The 26,809-nt window shown below is 46.2% G+C and overlaps 1 protein-coding gene across 1 annotated transcript; it reads left to right on the forward strand.

Moving 5' to 3' along the window:
- Window positions 1–18,178: 18,178 nt before the first annotated feature.
- On the forward strand, window positions 18,179–26,184 carry LOC128830619 (prolactin-like). The gene is made up of 5 exons (XM_054016487.1): window positions 18,179–18,213; window positions 18,304–18,488; window positions 18,953–19,060; window positions 22,736–22,915; window positions 25,581–26,184. Exons 1-5 carry the CDS (start codon window positions 18,195–18,197, stop codon window positions 25,773–25,775), a joined length of 687 nt encoding a protein of 228 aa, XP_053872462.1. The 5' UTR covers window positions 18,179–18,194; the 3' UTR covers window positions 25,776–26,184.
- The last annotated feature ends 625 nt before the right edge of the window (window positions 26,185–26,809 follow it).

Consider the following 26,809-nt stretch of genomic DNA (forward strand, 5'->3'; position numbering starts at 1 on the left):
GTAGATCATTTGAGCAGGTGAGTGCTATGTCAACTGTGGCATGTCCTGAGGGGGAGCTATAATCTCCCTAGGTATGTAGATGGTCCAGAAAGATGTGGAGACATTGGGTCTCCCAGAGCAAACATGTCCTGGGGTTCTGGCACTCTCCCCAATCTCCCAGGAGTTAAGGATATTCTCTCCATACCCTGTACCAGCGCTGGAGCGGTAGACCTCCCCAAAGTGGACAGACCTCATGTCTTATTGGACACTGATGTTGATGGTGTCAGCGGTTCGGTATCCAGTACCAGCAGATGTGTCATCTAGTGAGGCCTCTTCTCATGCTTGTATGGCTTGCAGCATGTTCCCTCTCCATAACTGGAGGTTGTGGAAGGATTGTCCCCTTTCTTGGGCTTGGAGGACGACAATGTCATGCTTATAGCCTTGCTTCCTTATCTCCACGCTAAGCCCAAGTGCAGGATCCATACAGATGGTACCACTGCTGCTGGACTCGGACTCCGGAGCCAGAGGGGCACTCCTGGCACTCAAGCCCATGTACAGGAGGGCTGCCTGATCTGGATCCGAATGAGACCTAAAGGCGACTTCCATGAGGTGCTTCCGGAGGCAGAGAGCTCGGCCCTCTCAGGTACAGCTGGGGAAGAATTGGCAGATACTGCACCTGGATGCAATGTGGCCCTCTCCCAAGCAGTAGAGGCAGCATTGATGTTTGTCACTGACCTAGAAGGAACATGGGCAGGAGGTGCAGATTTTAAAGCCTGGGGTCTTCGGCATAATCCAATACCCATATGTGGGTATGGGGTGGGGGGAGTTTATGAGAAAACAAACCCCTAAAGTACCTATTCTATTCTTAAAACTTCTAAAAACTCCTTAAACTATCTAAAAAAAGTAAAAAAATCTGTAAAACTAACTATATACAACTTTGGGGTTTTTTTAAAGTGTGTTACATGCAAGCAGACACTGGACACTGATAGTTCCAACCCAGACCATGCGGCGGTGAGAAGGAACTGGAGATGCAGTCGGTTCACCCCACCCTTTATCACCTCAAACAAAACTATGAGGCGAATCAGGGTGCGTGCACAGATTAACGGACACTACTGCTGTCAAATTTTCCAGCTCTGGACCTGCGGTGAGCATGCATAAACCCTCAGTGGAATACAATAGGGACCATCACTCGAAGAAGAACAGATGGGTGCAAGAGTGGAGTAAAGCATCTTTAGTCCCCCTGGAATTGCATCTTTCTGAGCTTCACATCCAAAAGGTACAGCACAGACCCTCAGCTAAAGTGTTTACTTGGGTCCAGTTGCAGAGGAGGCAGAAGAATCTGTGCCCATTAGCACATATTCCCCCCTCCCCAACACTGTAATGGAACCCAAGACTCCTGAAATCTGCCATTCCTTTGCTAGTAGCAAATATCTGTGGAACCTCTGGCAAAGTGTCCTATCCCCCTCTAGTGCAAATCCACACTGATGAAAACAACCTGTTGCTGCTACGAGTTACTTCATTAGCTCAAGTGGCAGAGTCTATACAGTGAATCTAAAGGTTCTGACCCTCCTGATAACCCATGGGTGTATCAACATTATACCACATGTTGAAACTTCAGGTTTTACAGTTTGCTTTTTTTAAAACCTAGGAAATTACACACAAAAGAACTCACATACAACACAACATACACACTAAAAGAACATTAATAAGGTTTGGGAAATGCCAGTGTAATTGGGTAGGGGATGCTGAGGCAATATTATATATAACTATATTACACTCTCCTTCCAGCACCTCAGCTTAACTCTTTGCTGAAGCACAGACCAGAGCTCTGTCTTTTTCAGGGCATTGAACAGAGTTAAACCTCAGGGCTACTGAATGTAATACCCTGACATATAGGTATTTATAGTTTCCAGTCAACTTTAAAGAGAGAGTAGCCGAGAATTTCTTAGAAAACAAAGATGTACTGCACACAGAAAACATTATAAATAGTATAGAACATTTTAAATAGTATTTGGAATTCTATTAATAACTTTTGAACAAAAGCTGTTGAATACCAGTAGGTATACTGCCATTCTTTACACAGACTTCCTCACTTTTGTTGCCATGTAGACAAACCCTATGTAACTCCAAGTAACAAGCCCTATGTAACACCTGGCAAGCCTGCCTCAGTGCACCAGCTTGTCATACAGTAACATCCCAGGTGGACACCGCTACAGTGCATTGAAAGTCCCTGTGTAGATAAGTCCTTATAAGATTCCAACTAGAGTTGGTCAGAATGTTTGACAAAATATGCTGTTTCGTTGAAGCTGAAACATTTAGCAGAGAGGTATCAGTTTTAACCAAGTTTTTGATAGGAATGTCTCTGAGATCCAGGGAGGACTCTCTGATCACTTTGAGAGAGAGACTGAAAACCTGACTGTCTCAATCCAAAATGGATGTTTCAACAATTCTGTTTGCAATTGCTTTTGAGTTTTTGAATATTTGGTTTTGTCCCAGTGTGTAACAAAAACAAATTTTTAAAACTCAGAAGCTGTCACATAATGAAATTGTCAACCTCCAACCAGCTCTAGCTCCAACAGAATATTTACTCTATATTCTACTACACACATATATGCATGCATTCCCCTCTGACCTTCATTCACAGATGATTTCTGTGTCTTTATAGTTTAACCATAGTATGTAGTGGGTGGGGGTCACCTGGACTTTTCAGAGATTGAGAGGAATGGCAGCATCTCAGTTTTTCCCAAATACTTCAGAACCCTGTCTGCAAAGAGTCTGGGGAAATACATAGCTAGCAGTATTCCAGCCCTTAGGTCAATAGCTGAATGGTCCTCAGTTGCTAATGAAACAGAAATCGGTAGCCTGTATCCAAAGAGGCATAGAAACTGGGACCTAGCCCTCACAGACGACATACTTTATTCCTGCCTTGATGAACCGCTGAATCCACAGAGCAGTTTAACTCCCATATTTATAACATTTATAACTCCCATATTTATAACATTTATAACATTCCCCCTGCCTCACGCTCTGATTGACTCAGAGGGTCAGTGGGTGGAAAGAATAACACGGGATCATGTAATTAAAGTCTATCACAAGGCATGCACACAGGGGGGCTAAATTAAGATTGCACAGGCAACCCTAATTCTGGCATTTTCTAACTTTATAGTGCTTGTCTTTTCAACCTTCCTAATGTTCTTTTAATGTACTTGTGTGTAATAATAAGGTCTATTTCCTAAAAGGTACTGAGGATCCTGACCTCCCATTCACTTCTTAGGGCTCACACTTAATACTTCAGTTTTCAGCAAGGAATATTTTAAATGAGAAACTATTTTTGTAGCATGAGGAAATAATGAAGAGGTAGCAGAAAATTACAAAATGTTTGACTGACAAAATAAAGGACATATGTTTCTGTATCATTTTCCCCATGAGTCCTGCTACAAACGTAAAAACTAAGATTTTGACAAGCACTTTATGCTGCAAAACATTATTATGTCAGCAAGGAACACAGCCTGACAACATCTAGCACTAAAAGTTAAATGAACTGAAATTAGTGTAGTCCATACTAAGGACATTTGTTATGCAGAACGAGACTCAAGGATGTGAGGATCTAGAAAGAGATCGAAGTCAAAGACAATGAATGGTTATGGGCCTGAGTGACAGGCAGGAAGGTGTTGTCCAAAGGGATGAAGAAAGGAGGTGGAGGGGGAGAAGAAAGGAGGGAATTAAATTAAATTAAATTAATGGAGATATCCCATCTCCTAGAACTGGAAGGGACCTTGAAAGGTCATTGAGTCCAGCCCCCTGCCTTCATTAGCAGGACCAAGTACTGATTTTGCCCCAGATCCCACCCTCAAGGATTGAACTTACAACCCTAGGTTTAGCTCAAACCACTCAAACCACTGAGCTATCCCTCCCCCCTGATGAGGAGCTCTGTTTTAACCATGTTTAACTTGAACTGACAGCTAGACATCGATGAAGAGATGTCAGAGAGACAAGTTAAGATTTTAGTTTGGGCAGGAGGAGACAGGTCTGTAGTAGAGATGTAGATCTGTGAGATATCATTAGAGAGGGAGGGATAGCTCAGTGGCTTGAGCATTGGCCTACTAAACCTAGGGTTATGAGTTCAATCCTTGAGGGGGCCATTTAGGGAACTGGGGTTAAAAAAAAACTATCTGGGGATTTGTCCTGCTTTGAGTAGGGGGTTGGACTAGATGATCTCCTGAGGTCCCTTCCAACCCTGATATTTTATTCTATGATTCCAAATGGTAGTTGTAGCTGTTTGTGAGATTACCCACAGATAAGGTGTAGCGGACAAAGAGAAGAAAACCAAGGACAGAGCCCTGTGGAACCATCAGAGAAAACTTGAGGGGAGATAAGAAGAATCTTTTGAAGGAGCAAGTAGAAAACTATCAAGAGAACCAGGAGAAGACAGAGTCACAGAAGCCAAAGGAGGACAAGATTTCAAGAAGAAGAGCATAGTAGACTGTGTCGAAGGCAGCTTACAGATCAAAGAAGATGGGAATGGTATAGTGCAATGGTTCTCAATTTTTTTTTCTGGTGACCCCTTTAAGACAGCAAGCCTCTGGGTGAGACCCCCCCTTATAAATTAAAAACACTTTTTTACATATTTAGCACCATTATAAATGCTGGAGGCAAGGCGGGATTTGGGGTGACAGCTAACCTCATGACCCTCTGAGGGGTCCCAATCCCCAGTTTGAGAACCCCTGTGGTTCTGAACTTTAACTAAGTCACTTTTAGAAACATTGTCAGGAGCCATTTCAGTGGAGTGGAAGGGTTGGAAGCCAGATTGGAGACAGTCAAGGATGAAATTACTGGAGAGGAATCTAGGCAGCAATTCTAAACAGCACAATCAATGAGCTTAGAGATGAAAGGGAGAAGAGGGGGTAGTTGGAGAGCCAAAGGCAATCAAGATTTTATTTATTTTATTTTATTTTTACACAAGACTAAAGCATGTATGTAAGTGAGGGGAAAGAGTCAGAGGAGAAGAGGTTAAGGAAAAGAGTAAGGGAAAAAGTGAAACTGGGCATGAGGGAGATCAGGAGATGGGATGGGATGGGAACAGTGGTGCAAAAGGAGGGATTACAGGATGAGAGCAGATGAGCAACTTCTGTGTCTGCAATGGGAAGGAGGAGGAGAGAGTTGTAGGAGGGGAAAGGGGAAGGGACGGGGAGCTCAGGGAAGAGGAAAGGCCACATCATATTTTGTCAGAAAAAAATTTGGAAGAAATTGGCTAGATCCTCTTCAGAAATAGAATTGGAGGCTGGAGGTGAGAAGGGGTTGAGGAGTGAATCAAAAGTGGTGAAAATGTGACTGGGATTGTGGGTGTCAGATTCAATTAAGATGGAGAGAGAGAGTTGCTTAGCTAGGAAGATGGCAGAAATTGCAGAGAAGAGAACAATTTTGTAGGGGAGGAAGTCGTCCTGATCATGTAATTTCCACCAGAGATACTCCACAGCACGAAAGCATGAATGGGGGAAGTGGGTGTTGGAGGTGAGCCAGGGCTGGGGATTGGCCAGGTGAACCTTATGATGGGAGAGAGGGGCAAGAATCAAGGGCAGAAGAGAGTGAAGCATGGAAAGAATCAAAAAACTTATCAATGGAGGAAAGGGAAGAAAGGGGAGGGAGGAGAGGGCTGAGAGCAGACGAGAAGTCATCAATGCTAATGGACTGGAAGTCAATGAAAGACCAAGTGATGGGGCATGAGGATGGGTGCTGATTGGTCCCTTTCAGCATTGCCAGGTGCTGGTCAGAAAGGGAGAGCTCTACAACAGTGAGAGAGTATTGCTTGGTGAAGACTATGTCAAGTGAATGGCCCTTTTGGTGAGTGGGAGACTTGAACCAGGGCTGCAGATCAAAAGAAGAAATGAGGGTGAGGAACCAGGCACCTAAGGGTTAGGGTGAGTCATCAAAATGGATGTTGAAATCACTGAAGATGACTGTGGAAGATTGTGAAGAGATGACGAGAGAAAAGCAACAATCAAAATCAGAGAGGAAGGCCGATGGGCAGGAATTGGGTGGATGGTAGATGACAGCAACATGGATGGAAAAGGAGAGAAGAGTCAAATGCTGCTCAAAGGAAGAAAAAGAGTGGGAAGAGAGATGTGGGAGAAGTGGTATGAGGCAGGAATGGGAGATATGAAGATAACACTCTTGTACAGTCCAATCCAGGATGGGGGAAGTGCTGTCCCCTAAAAGACATACATATACATTTGTGCTAATTAATGTCCAAAAAGCAAGTGGGATTTTAAAAATATTGAAATTTATTTAATGCTTTTGGTTTTCCTCCCAAGGAGAGTTTGAGAGATGGGTAGCAATTGAAACTAACAGAGTTACTTCAAAATGGATTTAACCCACTATTTTCCCTGTACATTTGTACAGCATCTAGCACACTTTTACTAGCTACACAAGCAAACAGCTCAGGCTTCTGGAATCATCAGGCTAACACTGGGCATGCTCAGAATCTGAATGTATACTCACTCTCATACTAATTTTATATCATTTCATTTGCATAGTTATGCCTGAATTTATAGCATGATATCTATCTTTACAGAATTATTGAAACTCCCAGACTGTCACACCAACCATTAGAAAATGCTGCCTCCTCTGGGTGGACAATTTCTCTTTTACTTTACTGCTAAGACCCAGGTTCATTATTCTCTGTTTCTTATTCAAGAGCTGACATCACTGACATTTAGAGCAGGGTGCATGGAATGTATCTTCCTGTACTGTCAAATGTATATATAAGGGGTGGCCAACCTGTGGCTCCGGAGCCACTCTTCAGAAGTTAATATGCAGCTCCTTGTATAGGCACCAACTCCGGGGCTGGAGCTACAAGCACCAACTTTCCAATGTGCCGGAGGGTGCTCACTGCTCAACCCCTGGCTCTGCCACAGGCCCTGCCCCCATTCCACCCCTTCCACCTCCTCCCCTGAGCCTGCAGTGCCCTTGCTCCTCCCCCCATCCCCCAGAGCCTCCTGCATGCCATAAAACAGCTGATCCGGAGGTGCGGGGAGGGAGGGGGAGGTGCTGATCAGCGGGACTGTTGGTGGGTGGGAGGCACTGGGAAGGGGGGAGGGCTGATGGGGGGCTGCTGACGTATTACTGTGGCTCTTTGGCAATGTACACTGGTAAATTCTGGCTCCTTCTCAGGCTCAGGTTGGCCACCCCTAGTATATGTCATTAATGGTTGCAGGAAAAATAAATAAATAAACAAACTCTGAAACCAGGTATAGACTGGAGCAAAGCCATCTCAGATCACCTTTAAAACAACTCAGCCTTTACTCAAACAAGGTGTATGTTGTGAAAGGGATTTGATCATGTGATAAAAATCTAGTTGGTGTACTAATCCTGGGTTGTTAATATTATCAATGGAATTCCAAGAGTACAGAGCTGTTAAATAGACTTGAAAGACATCAGAATGACTCATTGAAGAGCCAGGAAAGAATTACATAAAAACATCTTTTTAAAAGTAGACATAGTGCATAAGCAAACACATCATACATTTTATAAGAATCTATAAGTCAATACACTGCAGACCATCTCTCTCCAGTTGCATATCATTAGCTGTGTAATTAGCTAAATTGATTTTCCCTTCACGTAATCAAACAACTCCTCCTAAACTCTGAAGTTCTCTTAAGATGTACAGGGAAACTGCTGAAGAGTAACACATGAAAATTTCAGACCTACTAAAAACAAAAGAAAAAGGCTGCTAGCCAGTAAAGACAACCTACATGTGCCCATTTATTGACAGGCCCCCTTCACCCCCTAACACATACTAGCAGTGACCATCAGTTCCAGTCATATGCATGACTATTGCTTTCCCTCAGTGACTGGCTGCTAATATTCAAACCAATATTTAGATCACACGTAACAAACAAGCTTGCTACCAAAGAGGCTCAATACAGTTACCAAAAGTTATTGTACCATGATTCCTATGAACAAATGGCAGTCCACTACTCTAACCACTAAAATTAACTGCCTTCAAGTGTATTCATTAGCAGGAATCCTAGAAATCTGTTTGCCACGGAAAAATGCAGAGAATCTTTAGTCTTTACTTTTTATGAAACAATAAAAACATGTATTAACTAAATTATACTGAAAGTACCCAGGTCACTTATTCAATGTGTGCAACCCCACCCTCTTGTGGTTGATTTTTTAATATGCTTTACATTTACAGTGGAACCCTGTTTATCTGATCTAATTGGGACCGGGGCCGGATTGGATAATCAAACATTGGAATAATCAGGAGAATTGGCGAAGAGCTTTCTATCCCTTATTTTAAGCTGTGAGGACTTGGTCAGTCAGTCCTGAGCTGCTGGTGGCTTGGTTAATACAGAGCGCCAGATAACGGAGGCTCCGATAAACGGGTTCTACTGCATATCAATAAAACTTATTCAGCTGATAGCTATATATATTGTGGCAAGGGGAGCTAAAGTTCAGTGTTTCATTTGAATTGTCCAAAAATGTAGATTTTTATGTCTTTAGGAGAGAATTTTGGTTTGTTTAATCACAGAAAACTAGGATCCCTTTTCATTAGTGAAAGATACAGCAGAGCTAAGAAAGTGAGGGCAACATTATGTTGACTTTAATGATCCACTTTAAAAATTAACTTAAGGGCTCCCAACAAGGCACAAGTTCTTGCAACAAAGTGTCATGCAGACCTATGCCACAACCAACCCTTCCAAGCTAATTCCGAGAGCCATAAGTAAACTGATGGACTCAAAGATATGTGGATTTGTGTTACTAAATGTGGACCTGTTCGAGGGTGTGGAAAGGCAGCATGGATTAAGCATAGGTGGGGGATTTCCTATATTTACCCACATTAACTAAACCAATTTACCCCTTGCTTAAATCTATTTAAGTCCATCTACAGAAGAGCCTTGCACTTATTTAACTAAATCAATTTTAAAGCAATTTAGTTAAACCAGTACAGTATAGACAAATCCCGAGGACTATTCCATGTTCATATATAGTTCTTTCTCCACAGAGAAAAGTCATCTTCTTATGAGGGTAATGTGTGAGTGAAGTCTATATAGATAGTCCATGAAAGGCATTTTACTATCCTTTTGTTCAAATCATACAGCTTGCTATCTTTTCAACCTTTCTTCAGAGTAGAAAGGAATATAATTTTCTTCTTTTTTTTCTCTTTAAGGATTTATCTATTAACAAAGAGACCAGAGCTTAGCTAAAGCTGGAAGGAAAACGTCTAGTAAAAGCAGAGCTCTTACCAGCATGGGGAATAAATGGTTGTTTTTTTTTCTCTATATTTGCCTCCAGAAAAAGGTTGAACTTGATTTCAGCCATTTTCTGATAATTGGTTTCCATCAGCCCTCAGCCAACCTAGCTGTGGCTAATTTACGTAAGTGACAGGTACAGTAATCATAGGTCAGCAGAAACAGAGATAACTTGGGTGTCCTGCTGTATAAAAATCCTCCAGCAGAAGCCTCCCTGATTCTCTCATGTAGTGCTTCGAAGGGGATAAAATGCTAGTGAACATGTTAAGCATTATATATAGGGTCTGAGTCTCTACTGTGTTATTCCAGTTTTTTGTCAGTAGAGCTCTACTGTAATAAAACTGGTGTTACACCATGGAGATTCAGGGCTCTGGAATCCAAATGAACAACAAAATGAGAAGCTGTAATCTACACTTACTGTTAACGTTTCTCTATTTGGTTAATGTTTTTATTTTGTGCATTCCATCTGCTTGCCCTGGATTGTTATTTTTTAAGATTATCCGTGGGTCTTGCCTGGTGATGTATTCAACCTGAAGCTGAAAAAAATAAAGAATTATGAATATGCATCAGCAAAAGATAACTAAAGCACTGTTGATGTTGGCGATGAATAGACTGAAGGACATTTTTTACCTCATGGATTAGGGCAGTATCAATGTTATCCAGAAAAATTTAACTATGGCACAATAAGGCCCAGATCCACAAAAGGATGTAGGTGCCTAACTTTCCTAAATCTAAGATTTAGGCATCACGGAGATCCTCAAACCCCCCACTCAGGTGCTGTTTAATCCTGTAGGGACCTAAAATCCCTTGACACCTAATTTTTTGCTGTAAAAGTTCCCTAGGCACCTAAGATTCTGCCATTGGGCATGCAACTAACAAGTCACTCTAGATGCCTGCATGATTCACTTGTGCCTCAGCCCCACTAGGATCCTCAAACCAGGTCAAGGTGGAAAGCATTGCCCTGCTTATATTGCCCAATCACACCTACTAGATTGCACCCCATAAAAATCTATCTGGTGGAGAAGCTGGTGGTGTCACCTCCCATTTAGCACAGTGGATAGAGCACTCACCAGGGATATGGAAGATCTAAGTTAAATTCCCCCCATCTATTGCCTGAGGAGGGCTTTCAGAAGAACCCTCACCATTGGGAGATGGGTTATTCTGATATAGGACTCCCACAGGAGAGATTGAGGAGGCTGTTCCACTTTGTATATGTACTTAAATAGTAATTACAGAACCAGATTGGACCCTAGATTTTCCTCTTTGTAGGTGAGTGTTCTAACCACCAGCCTAGTCATTTTCATATTCTACCTCAATGATTACTTAAGTAGTTATACAGAGTGGAACAGCTTCAACAAGAATCATTGCGAGAGCCCCACATTAGAATATCCTGGTGATTAGAACACACTCCTGAGAGCTAAGAGCAGTGCCAGGGCTTGCCAGAGCTGAGCCTGGCACCTCTACTCTTGGCAGTTCATAGTCCCGGCACCTCTGGGCTTGCTGCATCAATTATGAAAATAAAAAAATTGCTTGAGCCCCAGCATCTAATTGCTTGAGCTCTGGCACCTCTTTCATTACAAATTAAACACTGGCTAGGAGACCCCCAGTTCAAATCCTTTCTCTGCAACAGGCAGAAGGGGCAATTGACCCTACATCTCCGATCTCCCTGGTGAGTGGGCTAACCACTAGTCTGAAAGATATAAAGGAGTCTCCACCTCTAACATTTCTTTCAAAAAACAGCTTAGGCACCTGACTCCAGGAGAGGATTCATGGCTAGGGATCCTAAGCAAAGAGAGACACCTTCCTTTAGCTTAGGGCAGGAGCTGCCTATTTTGTGGATTGCATTCTCAGGCACCTCTCTCTCCCCATTCATTGTACAGGGGAGTCTAGGGGTGGGATCTATAAAGGCCCTTAGATGTTGCAAAGCTGAGCACCACGGCACCTAACTTTTAGGCACGTAGAAAAATCACTGGAACAACACTGAGGGCATGGCTACACTTGCAAGTTAGAGAGCATTAAAGCAGCCCCGTGTGCTCTAACTCACGACACATCCACACTGGCAAGGCATGTAGAGCGCACTGACTTCACGGCTGGAGCCCTGGTAATCCACCTCCACGAGAGGCATAACACTTGGTGTGCCATGGCTGGAGCGCCACGGCGCCAGTGTGGACGCCCTGGTCTGTTAATGCGCTCTGATCGGCCTCCAGAAGTATCTCATAATGCCTGTTCTAGCCATTCTGGTCATCACTTTGAACTCTACTGCCCTGCCCTCAGGTGACCAAACATCAGACCTGCCCTTTAAATTCTCTGGGAATTTTGAAAATCCCCTTCCTCTTTGCTCAGCCAGGCGTGGAGTGCTCTCAGCGAATCTTTCCAGGTGACCATGCCTCCACGCGCCCGGTGATCCCCAGTATGAAGCAATGGTGAGGTGCTGGACCTCATCAGTGCTTGAGGGGAGGAAGCTGTCCAGTCCCAGCTGCGCTCCAGCCATAGGAATTACAATACCTTCGGGCAGATATCAAGGGACATGATGGAAAGGGGCCATGACTGGGACGCACTACAGTGCAGGGTTAAAGTGAAGGAGCTCTGGAATGCCTACCACAAGGGATAGCTCAGTGGTTTGAGCATTGGCCTGCTAAACCCAGGGCTGTGAGTTCAATCCTTGAGGGGGGCCACTTAGGGATCTGGGGCAAAATCAGTACTTGGTCCTGCTAGTGAAGGCTGGGGGCTAGACTCAATGACCTTTCAAGGTCCCTTCCAGCTCTAGGAGATAGGATAAATTTAAATTTAACCATCGCTCCAATGCTGCCCCTGCGACCTGCTGTTTCTACAAAGAGCTGGATGCAATACTATGGGGCGACCCCACCTCCACTCCGAGGACCACCATGGACACTTCAGAGCCCAGTTCAACGAAGAGGAGGAAAGCAGGAGTGAGAGTGCTGAGGAGGAGGAAGACACCCCAGCATCCCTAGATGCATGCAGCCAGGAGCTGTTCTCAAGTCAGGAGGAAGGTAGACAGTCGCAGCAGCCGGTGTTTGGGGAAGGACAAACACCAGAGGAGGTGCCCGGTAAGCGGCTTTTATTTTGGGAAGGAAGTTATTCGGTGCAGGCTCTTGGGGCAAGGAGGGTTAGGGCTGCGTGCATGGCTAGATGCGGAATAGGGCATTGATGTGCTCTCTCACATCGTGGGAATTGGCCTCAGTGATCTCTTCAAAGGTCTCATCCAGAAGCTGTGAAATGCGCTTGCGCAGGTTCCTTGGGAGCACTACTGTACTCCTTGTCCCAGTCAGGCTAACATGTCCGTGTCACTGTACTGTGAGGGGCGGGGGGGACCATTACTGTGCACAGGCAAGCTGCATATGGGCCAGGGCGGAAGCCGCACTGTAGTAGAAGACCCTCCCTTGTTTCCCAGGTCACCCTCAGCAGCGAGATATCTTCCAGGACAAACTCCTGTGGAAAATGTGGGGATAATGTTCAGTATAGGGGTCCCCTGCAGCTGTTGGCTCTCCCCAAGGCACAGAACCCCAGAGGACAGTACAGCCATAAAACAATCAGTCCCCCTCGACCCTGTGCTTACTCACCATTTTGGGGCTCCTGTGGGTTATCTGCACTAGCTTTGGGATGGACAAATTCTGCTATCATTAGACTGTGCTTGTCTTTAAGTACGGGCGAATCATTGCTCTGTCTGGTGTCAACAATGCTGCCTCTGTTAAGTGTTGCATTTTGCCTTTACAGATGCAACCTTGAGATCTCAGTCGTCCGTGTTATCACCGGCCGAAAGACTCCAAAGAATTAGGAAGAGGCCACGTAAAAGCAAATAAGACATGCTGCATTAAGTTATGCAGCAGTCCCTTAATGAAAATCAAAAAGCGCAGGAGTGGAGGGAGAGTGAAAGGAGGATCCGCCAGCAGAATGCGGAGCACCAGCAACAAAGCATGGAGCGGCTGATAAACATTATGGAGCACCAAGAGGACTCGATCCAGGAGCTCATAGCCATGCAGGCAGAGCACTACTGCGCCCGTCCCCCTCCCCTCCCGCAGCCCTTGTCCCAAAACTCTTTCCCTTGTGCCCCCATGTCACCTCCAATGCACTTTCCCCAACATTCAGGTTCTTATCGCCACCAGCTGCCTCCAACACCTGTAGCTTCACCACCCTGCCCTGCAAACTACAACCCTTACCCATTGCACTCAACCCCCATCACCATGCATTTTAGCCAGCCTGAAGTGCAGCACTCATTGCACAGCTCTCCAGACAGGAAGGCTGAGTATGAGAACAGGACATACGCAAATCTGTGATTGAACCGTTCCCCACCACACCCCCTTGCCCTTTCTGTTTCCCAAGCATTTGTGTTTCTTTTCAATAAATGAATTTTATTTTAAATAAATGGATTTTTTGGCTTTGAAAACATTCTTTATTATTGCATTAAGTAAAAGATACCTTAGCCCAGGAAAGCAACAGGCACTGCAAGTTAGTGTAGCAATCACAGATTCCTACTAACATTGGAACCACTTCACATCACTCCCATGCAGGACACCAAACATTACTGGTGGCTTTCAGCCTCCTCCCTCAAGACATCTCTAATCCTTGCAGCCCCGCACTGGGCCCCTCTAATAGCCCTGCTCTCTGGCAATTCAAATTCATCCTCCAGGTGTTGAACCTCCGAGTTCCAAGCCTGAGTGAACCTTTCACCCTTCCCTTCACAAATGTTATGGAGGGTACAGCACATGGATATAACCGCGGGGATGTTGTCATCAGCCAGGTCCAGCTTCCCATACAGACAGCACCAGCAGCCCTTTAAACGGCCAAAAGCACACTCCATAGTCATTCTGCACTGACTCAGCCTGTCGTTGAATCGCTCCTTGCTGCTGTCAAGGCTCCCTGTGTAGGGTTTCATGAGCCACAGCATTAAAGGGTAAGCGGGGTCTCCAAGGATCACAATGGGCATTTCGACTTCCCTTATGGTGACCTTCTGGTCTGGGAAAAAAGTCCTGGCTTGCAGCTCCCTGAACAGGCCAATGTTCCGAAAGATGCGTGCGTCATGCACCTTTCCGAGCCAGCCTGCGTTAATGTCAATGAAATGCCTAAGATGATCCACAAGTGCCTGGAGAACCATAGAGAAATACCCCTTCCAATTAACGTACTTGGAGGTTAGGTGGACTGGTGCCAGAATTGGAATATGCGTCCCATCTATCGCACCTCTGCACTTAGGGAAACCTATTTGTGCAAAGCCAGCCACAATGTCATGCATGTTACCCAGAATCACGGTTCTTCTGAGCAGGATGTGATTAATGGCCCTGCAAACTTGCATCAACATGATTCCAACAGTCGATTTTCCCACTCCAAATTGGTTAGCAACCGATCGGTAGCGGTCTGGAGTTGCCAGCTTCCAGATTGCAATAGCCACCTGCTTCTCCACTGGCAGGGCAGGTCTCAATCTCGTGTCCTTGCGCCGCAGGATGGGGATAAGCTCATCACACAGTCCCATGAAAGTGGCTTTTCTCATCCGAAAGTTCTGCAGCCACTGCTCGTCATCCCAGACTTGCAGAACGATGTGATCCCACCACTCAGTGCTTGTTTCCCAAGCCCAAAAGCAGCATTCCGTGATAGTGAGCATGTCCGTGAATGTCACAGCAATCTCGTGTCATATGCGTTACGTGAGTCAATATCGTCGGACTCCTCACTGTCAGTTTGTAGCTTAAGGAGTAACTTGACTGCCAAACCTGATGTGCTGGCGAGACCTATCAGCATATTCCTCAGCACTTCGGGATCCATTCCCACAGACGGAAAGGGAAGACAGAGCGTGCAGTACAAAAAATGTTGAAAGATGGTGCCAAATGTGGACGGAAGCACAGGGATTGCTGGGATGCAAAGTGATGCGTCACGGGGCGTTGGGACAGGATCTAGAATGCCCCACACCCCCCGCACCCTCCGCACAAGCCACAGCGCCAGAATGGGAAGAGGTGCTCTGTGGGATAGCTGCCCATAATGCACCACTCCCAATGCTGCTGCAAGTGCTGCAAATGTGGCCACACCAGTGCGTTTGCAGCTGAGAGTGTGGACACACTGCAGGGCTTTCCCTGCTGCACTCTCCAAGGGCTGGTTTAACTCACAGCGCTCTATATCTGCAAATGTAGCCATGCCCTCAGATTCACAAAGCTGAGGTAGGTGCCTTGGCTCCTATACAATGGCTGGGGAGAGATAAGCACCTAAAATGCAATCCACAAAAGTAAACAGGGTGGGCGCGAAGCCACCTAAGCTAGCCTGTGGGAGAAGAGGTGTGTGCTAAGCTCCACCCCTCTCTCAGAGATAGGCACTAAATCCAGGCTACAGGGAGGCACCGAGTTCTGCTCAGTAATCCACAAACAGGAGCCCCTCTCCTGGAGTCGGATACCTTAGGCACCTAAGGCATTTCTTGTGAGAATCAGTTAAATACCTGCCTCCCTCCACACAAAAAGGCCAGAGAGGGAGTCCACTTTGTAACTTTTAGCCCAGTAGTTAGAGCACTAACCTGGGATGCAGGAGACCCAGAGGAGGAGAAATGAGGTGGGAGACCCCTGTTCAAATCTTAAGCGAGCATTCTAACCACTGAGCCATGGGATATTCTGATGTGAGGGTCCTTCAATCTCTCCTGTTGAAGCTGTTCCATTCTGGCTAAATAACAAAAGAATGACTGGAGTAGGGGGACTGGACCCAAGGTGTCTTACATCCCAGGTGAGTGCCATAACCACCAGGCCAGGGGCACTGGAACAGGGAGAGTCAGGGGGCCATAACACCCACTTTTTACTGGCCATAAGGGTGAGCGACTGGGGGGGGGGGTAAAGAGGAGCAAGGGGGAAACAGGATTTTTGGGAGGAAGAGGAAGAACGGGCAAGACCTCAGCGGAAGAAGCAGTGTGAGGGCAGGGAATCGGGGAGAAGATGGTGTAGGGTGGGGCTATGGTTCAGGTGCTGGTGGGCCCCCCATTTTTAGGAAGCTTCCACCACTCCTGCAGCAGGCTGTTGACTGACCCTCTCTCTCCCAGTCATCCCCTCAACTATTTAAGTATTTATGCACAGTGGAACAGTCATTGAGTCAGAGAAAGAGAAAGAGAAAGAGAGAGAGAGAGAGAGAGAGAGACTCTGTAGATGCTGAACATACCACCACCTAAAGTCCATCCCCAAATGGGTGTTAGAAGCCTAAATACCTATGTGGACCTGGGCCTAAGGTCCGATTTAGCAAACTTACATAAACGAATTATAGGATTACTCACATGCTGAAGTACTCACTTGTGTACATGTTTGCAGGATTGGGCCAAAATATTATGAAGTTCTAGATTAGAAAATTTGGAGGAAAAACAGGCATAATGATCTGTGCCTAGGTGCTTTGCTGGATAAGAATGGACCTCAGCAGGGGCTGAACAGCTTTGCTGAATCAGGACCATAATGCCTAGATCCTAATAACAGGATCCCTGATATTGTAATGCAGACCACAGAACTGAAACAAATGAACAGTGAAACAAGTACATTTACCCTGCCAAGTGCTCCCACAGTATAGATACCAGGCATTGTCCCCTTCATTGATCCTGCTGAGTATTTCCCTCTGCCTTCAGTAAGCATAGAGAATTTTTGTCTGATGTTTTCTCTTTCATTATGAACTGAAAATGTCTTTGAGGCCTCCTCAGATTTTTCCTCTCTTTTACACACCTAATTTTTGCCTTTTACCATCCTTCACTCTCCCTGCTGCAAAATTCATGCCTTAATTATCTCGTCTTGACTATTGCAAACTTCGTTTCTCTGACCTCCCCTGGTCCTATCAATCCAAAATGCTGCTGCTAAAAATATCTTCTTCTGCCACTGCTTTAAGCATCATACACCATGATGGGGGTGTTCAGAGCTGTCCTTAGGGGCAGGCGACATGGGCAACCTGCCAACCGCCCAGGGCACTTTGGTCAGAACCATCCAAGTTGTGCAAGCTGGTGGGCCTGGGCTGCCAGAGCGGGGTGAGTGCAGGTGAGCCCAGGGCTGGAGCACCTGGCCAGCCAGCCAGAGGGTGGGCAATACCACCCCGAGTTGCAAGTCTGGTGGGGAGGTGCAGGCAGCAGGGCTTGTCCCCGTGGAGCCAGAGAGCCAGCTCCTGGGTTCCCCCTTCCTGTGGCAGAGTAGTCAGTGGCCAGGGGATCCTGCCTGTGCAGCCCTTCCCGTGGGTGATGGGGGGGAGAGGAGCCAAGGGAGCCCGCAGGGGCCACAGGCGATGGAGGCGTGGCGCTTGCAAGTGCCAGGGTGCCAAAATACAAGTTTGCCCAGGGTGCCGTTTTCCCAAAGGCCAACCCTGGGGTTGTGTTTGGGAGAGGGGGATGTTATGGGGTTAGTATGGCTGCTTCTGTGCCAGCCAGGGGTAGCTGGGGAATCACCAACTTGCCAGCGGTGGTTCTCTGAGCTGCCCAGAGTAGCGTTGATGGAGGCCAAGGCCATAGTGTGCACCCCCCATGTAGGTACTATATACAAAGGACCTATTCTCTGTCTTGTGCCACTATAGATCAGGCCTAATTCCACACTGGAGTCAGTGGAGTGACTGGTTTAAAACTGGTGAGGCAGAGGAAAAATCAGTGCCCTGGCCGTTTATTGGGGCACACAGTCTGTGTGTGCTGGTGTGAAATATCCAATACCCACGCGGAGTGTTTCCTCGCTCCCCCTAGTTACTGTCTCGGGGTTAACACTCCCCGCCTCAGGGGAGCGCGCTCAGAGCTGCGGCGTTCCTCGGAGCCAGGGCCCCGCTCCGCGCCATTTGCTAATCCCGCCGCGGGCCGCGCAAACCCGGCGGCACGCGCTGAGGAACCCAGCAATGACGAACAGCAGCCGCCCCGCACGCACCCGCGTGGCCTTAGCTCACCCTTGTGCCCATCTCCGCGCGCGCATATATAGGGGAGCCAGGAGCATCCCAGAGCAACCCGACCAGCGTCTGCCCGCCGCTCCCGCCTGCACCATGGGCGCCGCGCGCAAAGGTAAGCAGCTGCCCCTGACCCCTCGCCAGTCTGCGCCCCAGCGTTGCCTGCAGGGTAGCGGGCTGGTCTTGATCCATCCGCTCTTCCCAGGTTACGCCTGCCTGTGCGCCCTGCTCTGGCTGCTGGGGAAGCCGCCAGGAGCCGTTTTCGTGGCAATTTGTGCCCGGCAGGGAGACTCGAGCTGCCGCTTCTTGTCCGTGTCTGATCTTTTCGACCGGGTGATCCAGCACTCGGACAGGCTACACAGCCTCTCCACGGCGCTCTACTTGGACTTGGTGAGTGCCCCGTCCTGCCACGCCACAGGCTCCCCTGTTCTCCTAGGGATCGCCTCTGCTGCCCACCTGAACTGGGCACGCAGCGATCTCTGACCTCGGGGCATGTTTGCCAAAGCATCTGGCTTCCTCTCTCCTCCCGACAGTTAAAGCCCGGGGCTGGGTATGCGGTCGGTCTGTTGCTTGCTGTCTCCGTTCTGTATCGCTGATCATCTACGGGAGCAGCAAGAAAGTCTTGGCACTGTCAGATGCGCCGTATTCATTTACTCACACCACGTGTGACATAGTAGCTCCATGGGCTAGCTCTGCTCACAAGTTTTCCCGCTGCATGTCCGTGTTTTGATTGTAATGTGGGGGTTTGGTAAAAGGAAATATACAAGGTGACAAAATGGCTATTGAAAACCACCAAAGTTACCAACTACAGTTTTACAACATCTGATGTGTTGGGTTCTTTTTCTTCCCTTTAGGAAAAAAACTTTCTACCCAATGGAAACGAGTTGGGCAAATGGACAGGTAAATGCCACACCTCCAGGATGCTAACGCCTAATGGCAAGGAGTATGTCCAAAAAATACCGGTAAGGCCCTATTAGCGTGCACTGGAGTTGATATGGCATGCAGTGATGTCAGATACGGTTGCTATTTGTATGGGGAAACTCAAGGGGACAGTTTGTCAAACTGAGCTGTGCCAGATTCCAGTTATTATCTAAGGAAGGAACATTGTCACTGAAGAGGCAGGCCCGATCCTGCAAAGTGCTACGGACCCTGCACTCCCACGGGCTTCAGAGGAAGTTGAAAACGCTCAGCACCTGCTAGTAGGGAGCCCACGTGACTAATAGGCAAATTCTCAGCATAGTCCCAGCCAGGGGGATTTTGTACTCTTGGAATGTTATAGCTAAGGCTAAGATTTTGTCATGGATATTTTTAGTAAGTGTCAGGGACAGGTCAGGGGCAATAAAGAAAAATTCATGGAAACCCCTGATCTGTCCCTGACTTTTACTAAAAATATCCATGATAAAATGGGAAGGGACTGGGCAGCTGTGGGGTGGCTGGGAGCTCCAAGGCCCCACTACCCATGGGGACTCAGAGCTCTGGGGTCCCCCTGCATGGTGGTGGCTGGGGAGCTGTGGAGTATCCCTGCGCTGGCTGGGAATTGTGGGGTACCCCCACTGCCCATGGCAGCTGGGAGCTTGGGGGCCTACTGCCTCAGGTGGTGGGGGTATCTTACAGCTCCCTGCCGCTGCAGGAGGTGGTGGAACCCTGCAGCTCCCAGCCACCGGGGCTTAAGTCACAGAGGTCTTTGGAAGTCACGGATTCCGTGGCTTCCGCAACCTCTGTGACAAAATCATAGCCTCAGTTATAGCTGATGCTTCCTCTTTAAAGTTCTTGCATCCTACATATTTGCAGAGTGTAAGCAGGGTAGCTGATGGATTTGAGATCCCACAATTAATCCCAATTTCCTTCTATATTGTAAGAAATAATGTTTGTGGGGCTCTATAAGATTAATTCACATTCATTAGTTATAAAAACAGCACTGCAATACTTAAACAAAGGTCAGACATCCCAAAGGACAGAGAGGGATACATTTTCCCTTTAATTTACTCTGGCACAAGGAAAGACAAATCTAGGAAGTAGCTGTGAACTCTACAAATAAATTTGATTAATCAGTGCCATTGTAAAACTTAGAAAGCCATTATGAGAAAACCATGGTGGGGGGGAGAGAAGAAAATATTTGTAAACAGAAATGTTTCAAAGAGGAAAAAATATAGTGAGGAACAGAAATCAAGCAAAGAAACTGTAGGAGCTCAAAGCTAAGAAAAGTAATCAGTATTTTAAAAATAGTGACGAAAAGCAGACATTGAAAAGCCAAGGACACAAAGACAGGTGTGAAAAATATTGTAAAAAGCGGATGGATAAAAAGAAAAAATGGGAGAAAAGAAAAAGAAATTTATGAAGGTGTTATTTAGCAACTTTTCTCTTTGGTTTTGATGGTTAAAATAATGGGGAAATGCTCTTCCTGTGATTTTTCTCTCTTTGCAAGTGAAAACAGATTGGCTCAGAATACATACAGCTGACAAGAAGGATAATATTTTCAAAAGCAGCTAAGGGACTTAGGCTCCTAAGTCACATAGCCCCAGACCCAGAGGTATTTAGGTGCCTAAATCCCAGTTTTGACTCCACTGGAATCCACAAAACTCCCGCCAAACCCTATAGGATGCCTATACTCACTTGGTGCCTATGTTTTTCAGTGTAAAAATTCCCTAGGTAGAGAAGTTCCTGCCTCTGAGCATGTGCACTGCTGACTCTCTAGGCCTCTGGATGCCCGTCTCCTGCATAAGCTCTGGAGCACTCCATGAACCAGGGGACACATAGGCATTTGGCCACCTAAGGTGTGCTCAGAGGCCGCCTACTGCATTGGGTCCACTTAAAAAATCTCACCAGTGGAGGTGTTTCCAACCTTCCAACTTTTAGCCCAATGGATAGCTGCATTCACCTGGGATGTGGGAGACCCAGCTTCAATTCTCCCCCACTCTGCCTGAGAGGCAGTAAAAAATTTGACCAGGAGGGTCTCCCACCTCTCAGGGGAGAGCTCTAACCACTGATTTACAAGATATTCTGATGTTGGGCTCCCTCAATCTCTCCTGTTAAAACTGTTCCACCTTTCAGGTAGTGCCCTAAGCACTGAACCAGAGTCATTCTCATGCTCTCTTGCTCTCTGGCCCAACGGCTATTTATTTATCCACAGTGGAAATGTAACTGGGCCACAGAGAAAGACTCTGTAATCTAGAGATTAAGGCACCTACATGCAAGGTGGGAGACCCAGAATCTAGTCCCCCTACTCCAATCACTCTTTCATTAGTTAGCCACAGTGGAAGAACTTCAAAAGGAGAGATTGAGTGAGCCCCCACATCAAACTACCCCATAGCTCAGTGGTTAGAATGTGCAGAGGTGGAAGCCTCCTGTTCACATCCCTTCTCCCACTCAGATAGAGGGGGGGAACTGAAGCTGTATCTTCCTCATCCGAAAGGAATGCTCCAACCACTGGGCTAAAAGTTAGACAGTAGGAACCAGCAACTCCTCCTCTGGCTGTTTTGTGTGGAGTGAGGCAGGTGCCTAACTCATTCCCACCAGAAACTACTTAGACGTCTAAGATGCCTGATTCCAGGCGAGGGGTTTTCCTTTGTAAATTGTTAAGCACAGATAGGCACCTCCCCACAGGCTGGGCATAGGCACCTATCTTCCTGAGAGGGGCCAGGCTCATCACACACACCCTTCTCATTAGCCTCTCCATTGGCTAGTTTAGGTGGTTCTCCACCTAGCATGCTGGCTTTTGTGGATTGCAGACTACACTTATACCTCAATAGTGAAACAGCTGCAGCTATGCCTCTGTAGTGCTTCATAGACCCTACCTATGCCAATGGGGGGGGTTCTCCCATTGATGAAGGCAATCTACCTCCCCGAGAGGCAGTAGCTAGGTCAATGGAAGAATTCTTCCATTGACCTAGCGCTGTTTACACTGAGGGTTAGGAAGGCATAGCTACATTTCTCATGGATGTGGATTTTCACTCCCCGAGAGACGTAGCTATGCTGATGTAAGTTCCCAATGTAGAGGAGCCCTAAGGCAGCTATCTCTCCCCATTCATTGTGTAGGGAGAAAGGCACCTAACTCAGGCTTTGTGCACCTCAATGTTGTTCCTGTGATTTCCTAGGCACCTAAAAGTTAAGAGCAGCAATGCTCAGTATAGCAATTCCTGAGTCCCTTTGTGGATCTGGGCCTTTGGCACTTTTGAAAGTTTTCCCTTAAGACTTTTTTCCATCTAACAACTCAGCAGTTTAGCATTTGATATCAATGTAGCACTATTTAAGGAAGTACCACCACTTTGATGCAGAATTTGATTACAGAATGAGATCCTAAGCAATTTGGGAAGAAGTTGCATGTGCAAAGTCATTTTGGTTTTTTGTTCATACTGTGGAAGCAGAGAAAATAAAGTACCTGACTTGCTGTACCCAAACAAAAAGTGAGAACTCTGTTATTCTCCGACAATACTAATGTACAACTAGAGAGAAGCCCATGAAACTGTTATTTTCTAAACATCTGAAAGTTAGTTATGAATTGTATGCATAGAAATTTTAAGTGTGCCTAGATTTTAAGTATCATTGTCTGTTTAAGTATACCATGCCCAATGAGAACGTCACTGTTCATATGCTTTGATGCCACTAATAGGAAAGTTCTTTCATATTTTGTTTTCAAGAGAGAAGAACTAACTCATTTGATACTGAGACTCTTGCAAGCCTGGAAGGAACCACTTTCCCACTTTGACCAGAATATTGGTCATCATCAAGAATTATCTAGTGACAGCCTGAGCAAAGCAAAGCAAATCAGCAATATGGTGCATGAGCTGAAGACTGGAATGGAGAAAGTAACAGAGAAGGCAAGATTTTCAACCTAATTTTTTTTAATATCGGTTATACTGAAATACCAAAGGGTTCTCAAGGCCAAATTCTGCTCTCAGTTACAAAGATATAGCCCTAGCATGGTGTTCACAGTGGAACAGCTTCAATAGGAGAGACTGAGGGAGCCCCACATCAGACTATCCAATAGCTCAGTGGTTGGAGCATACTCCTGAGAGGTAGGAGACCCCACTTTCAATCTTTCCCATGCCTGCTAGAGAGAGGGGAGTTGAACCTGTCTCTCCCACATCTCAGCTGAGTACTGGACTAAAAGGTGGGCCCCAGCACCATTTCCTTCTCTGGCTGTTATGTGTGGCACAAGGCCAGCACTGAACTCATTCCAGCAAGAAACTACATAGGTGCCTAAGCCAAGGGAAGGGTTCCTGTTCATGGATAGCTAGCAGAGATAGACACCTTCCTGCATCCTGGACCGAGGCACCTATCTCGGAGAAAGGGGCAGGGTCTTAGCAGGTCAGCATCTCCCTAGCTTAGGCGGCTTCCTGCCTAGCATGCTGGCTTTTATGGATCTCATTCTTAGGTGGCTTTCTCTCCCCATTCATTATATAGAAAGCCTGGGCACTTAACTCAGCTTTGTGGATCACGGAATTGTTCCTGAGATTTGCTAGGGGTCTAAAAGTTAGGCATTGCAACACTGAGTATCACAACACCTAAGCCCCTTTCTGGATTCCACCCCTAGCTACTTACATAACTACACCTCTACCTCAATATAACACGAATTCGGATATAACGCGGTAAAGCAGTGCTCTGGGGGGGGGCAGGGCTGCACACTCTGGTGGATCAAAGCAAGTTCAATATAACACGGTAAGATTTTTTGGCTGCCGGGGACAGCATTATATCAGGGTAGAGGTGTATTTTAAAGCCCTGTGACAAATGCCTTCTGATAAATGTACATTGTGGCATCTGATTATATTTGCAGCTCTCTCACTTTTTATTACCAGATAGTGGGTCTGATCTTGTATTCCATGTGCACTCACAACTCTCACTAAACTCAGCTGGAGCTGTGACTGAACAAGGAATGAAGAATCAGGCCTATTTTCTTTGTCTCTGACAATTAACATGTTTATTCCCATGCAGACATCCCACTAAACACTTACAAAATAAGAAAAAAAACCTTAATATCTCACCAAGGATGATACAAATTGAAATGGACATACAACTCAGCAATACAGCAGAGGGGTCATTTTATCCACTGCTGAAATGCAGCCACCAGTGAAGAGAATTGAACAGCACCTCACAGGACAGAGCTATAAACGGAGAAGCCCAATCTTCAGTTTGGCTATGAATATGGATTAGAACTTCCCCAGAATTCAGGGGCATTTAATATCCGGATTTTTGTTTAGTTCATCATAGATTTGGGGCCAAACATAAAATTCAAAAACAGATTCAAGCTTCGCCCAAGTTCAGGATATTTGTATCCAGGTTTGTAGCTCAGGCCCATTTCTACAACTTGTTTTGGGGAAATTCTTGGATGGGAGGCTCTCTGAGGGAATGGCAGCTCTGTCCATATTGTTCTGTACGTGCTACCAAGGTTTCACAAATAGTAAAGTATAAGAAGGAAACAATATCAAATTGAAACTACTTATTGCATAAACAGTGTCATGTGACAGTATTTTTCCATATTACACTGAGTCTGGGCTTGATCTTGCTAGGCGGCCAGTCCTTCTAAGAGGTGGTGAGGGCCCTCATTTTGCATTGACTTTAACAGCTCTTGGGGATGCTCAGCACCTGCTAGAAGCCCTAGCACCTTACTAGATGAAGCTCGTTAAATAAGGCTACAAGTCTGAACAGGGCCGGCTCTAGGATTTTTGCCACCCCAAGCAGAAACAATTTTGGCCGCCCCCATTTTTTTCTTACCCCACCCTCGGCCCCGCCTCAGCTCTGCCCCTTCCCCAAATCCCCAGCCCTGCCTCCTCCCCCCAGGCTCTCAAGCCTAGGAGGGAGGGGGAGAAGCGGCGCGCACGCTGCAGCCACTCGGCATCTCCCCCTCCCTCCCAGGCTCTCAAACCTGGGAGGGAGGGGGAGCAGCGGCGCGCGAATCAGCTGTTTCGCGTCCCGTGGCATGCGAGCGGCAGCAGCGGAGGTGAGCTAGGGAGGCCGGGGCACATTTTTAGGGGCGGCATTCTGGCGCCGGCCATGCCGCCCCTAAAAATGTGCCGCCCCAAGCACCAGCTTGTTTTGCTGGTGCCTAGAGCCGGTCCTGAGTCTGAAGAAAACTGATCCACTGAACTATCTTGAGATGGGGCAGCCATACTGAAGAGTGGCCTTTACCTGCTCCATGTTCAAAGGGTGTTATGTCCTTGATAGCATTGCCAAAGTTCTGCTTCCAGAGGCAGAATTTCTTGAAACAATATGAAACCACTTCCGACTAGTTAGACTCTTATGTAGGCTCTGGGTAGCAGGCTGGGATTGCATTTCCTTTCTCTAGAGAACTTTGCACAATTTTTTTCAGTACTTACATAAAAAACCTGGAGGTGAGCAGTCTACATTAGCTGATGATTTCATTAATGGGTGTTTTATAAACCCTGATTTTGTTAGCTTCAACACTAGCATTTTGAGGATTTTGGTTCTATGCACATTTATATCCATTGACAGGTTACAGTCATACATATTCTGTTTTCAATACAGATGCAATCAATGGGAATCATCAGCAATTCATTGAATGGAATGGGATCATCAGAAGCAGCTGGTTTATCCATTAGTAATGAAGCAAATTTGATGAGTGACTATGAGTTTATTCACTGCTTCAGGAGAGATTCCAATAAAGTACAAAGCTACTTAAAAATTCTTAAATGTAGGATTTGGCCAGGAAATAGTTGTTGAGTTTTAATCTGTGACAGGCAATTTTCAGAATTAAAGCTACATGTTGTTTGCAAAGATGGAACAAAATAATTTATAAAGGTTTTATGACATTTACAGTAATAGTAAATTATTAACAAAGAAAACTAGTTTTGAATGGCTTTGCCAATTATTTATTTTACACTGTTAACCTACACAGTTGAAATATTACATAAGGCATAATGTGTGTATGTGGGTTTCACATACCAGGAAGAGTGGATTTCAGGGGTAGTGCATAAATCAGTTTCTGTATTTACTACAGTATGTCAAACTGCAATTTAAATAGTTCACACATTTTCAGGTGTACATATTGTCATTGAAGCTAAACATCAATAAATTAGCTAAGTCTTGGTACAAGACATGTATAGACTTTAAATAAAGTATATTTTTATAATAAAAGTTGTTTCATTTATCATGTGACAAAAGTACTTATGTTTAAAAGTACTCAATGTATGGTATTACTGATGGGTTTAGGAGGATATATGACCCTCTGACTACCCTTCTTCCCCATCAAACTTCTAACTTTTTTCCTAACTTGCTGCAAGCTTTTACAAATATTGATGTAGTTTCAGGAGTCCCTAAAAGCAGGAGTCTGATAGTCTGACACTGAGTAGCACCTTACTCCATGAGTAGTCCCACTGAGAACTCTTATGGAAAAAAGTACTATAGCACATGAGTAAGGGCCTAATTCAGGGGTGGCCAAACTAGGGCCTGTGGGCCGCATCCGGCCCACGAGCCATTTTAAGCCAGCTCGTGAGCCGCACCATCCGGCTCGGCCCCACTCTGGCCGGGGCGTTGGATCGGCGGCCGGACCACACAGCTCGGCAGCGCTCCAGCTGGGGCACTGGGTCAAGTGCCGCACAACACTGCCAGCTGGGGCACAGGGCCACAACATGCGGCTCCCAGAAGCCGCAGCATGGCCCCACTCCGGCTCCTACGTGCTCCAATGGGAGCTGCAGGGGCAATGCCTGCGGATGGAGCAGCGGGCAGAGTCGCCTGGCTGTGCCTCCAGAGAAGCC

Source organism: Malaclemys terrapin, chromosome 1 (genome assembly GCF_027887155.1).
Source record: "Malaclemys terrapin pileata isolate rMalTer1 chromosome 1, rMalTer1.hap1, whole genome shotgun sequence".
NCBI lineage: Eukaryota > Metazoa > Chordata > Testudines > Emydidae > Malaclemys > Malaclemys terrapin.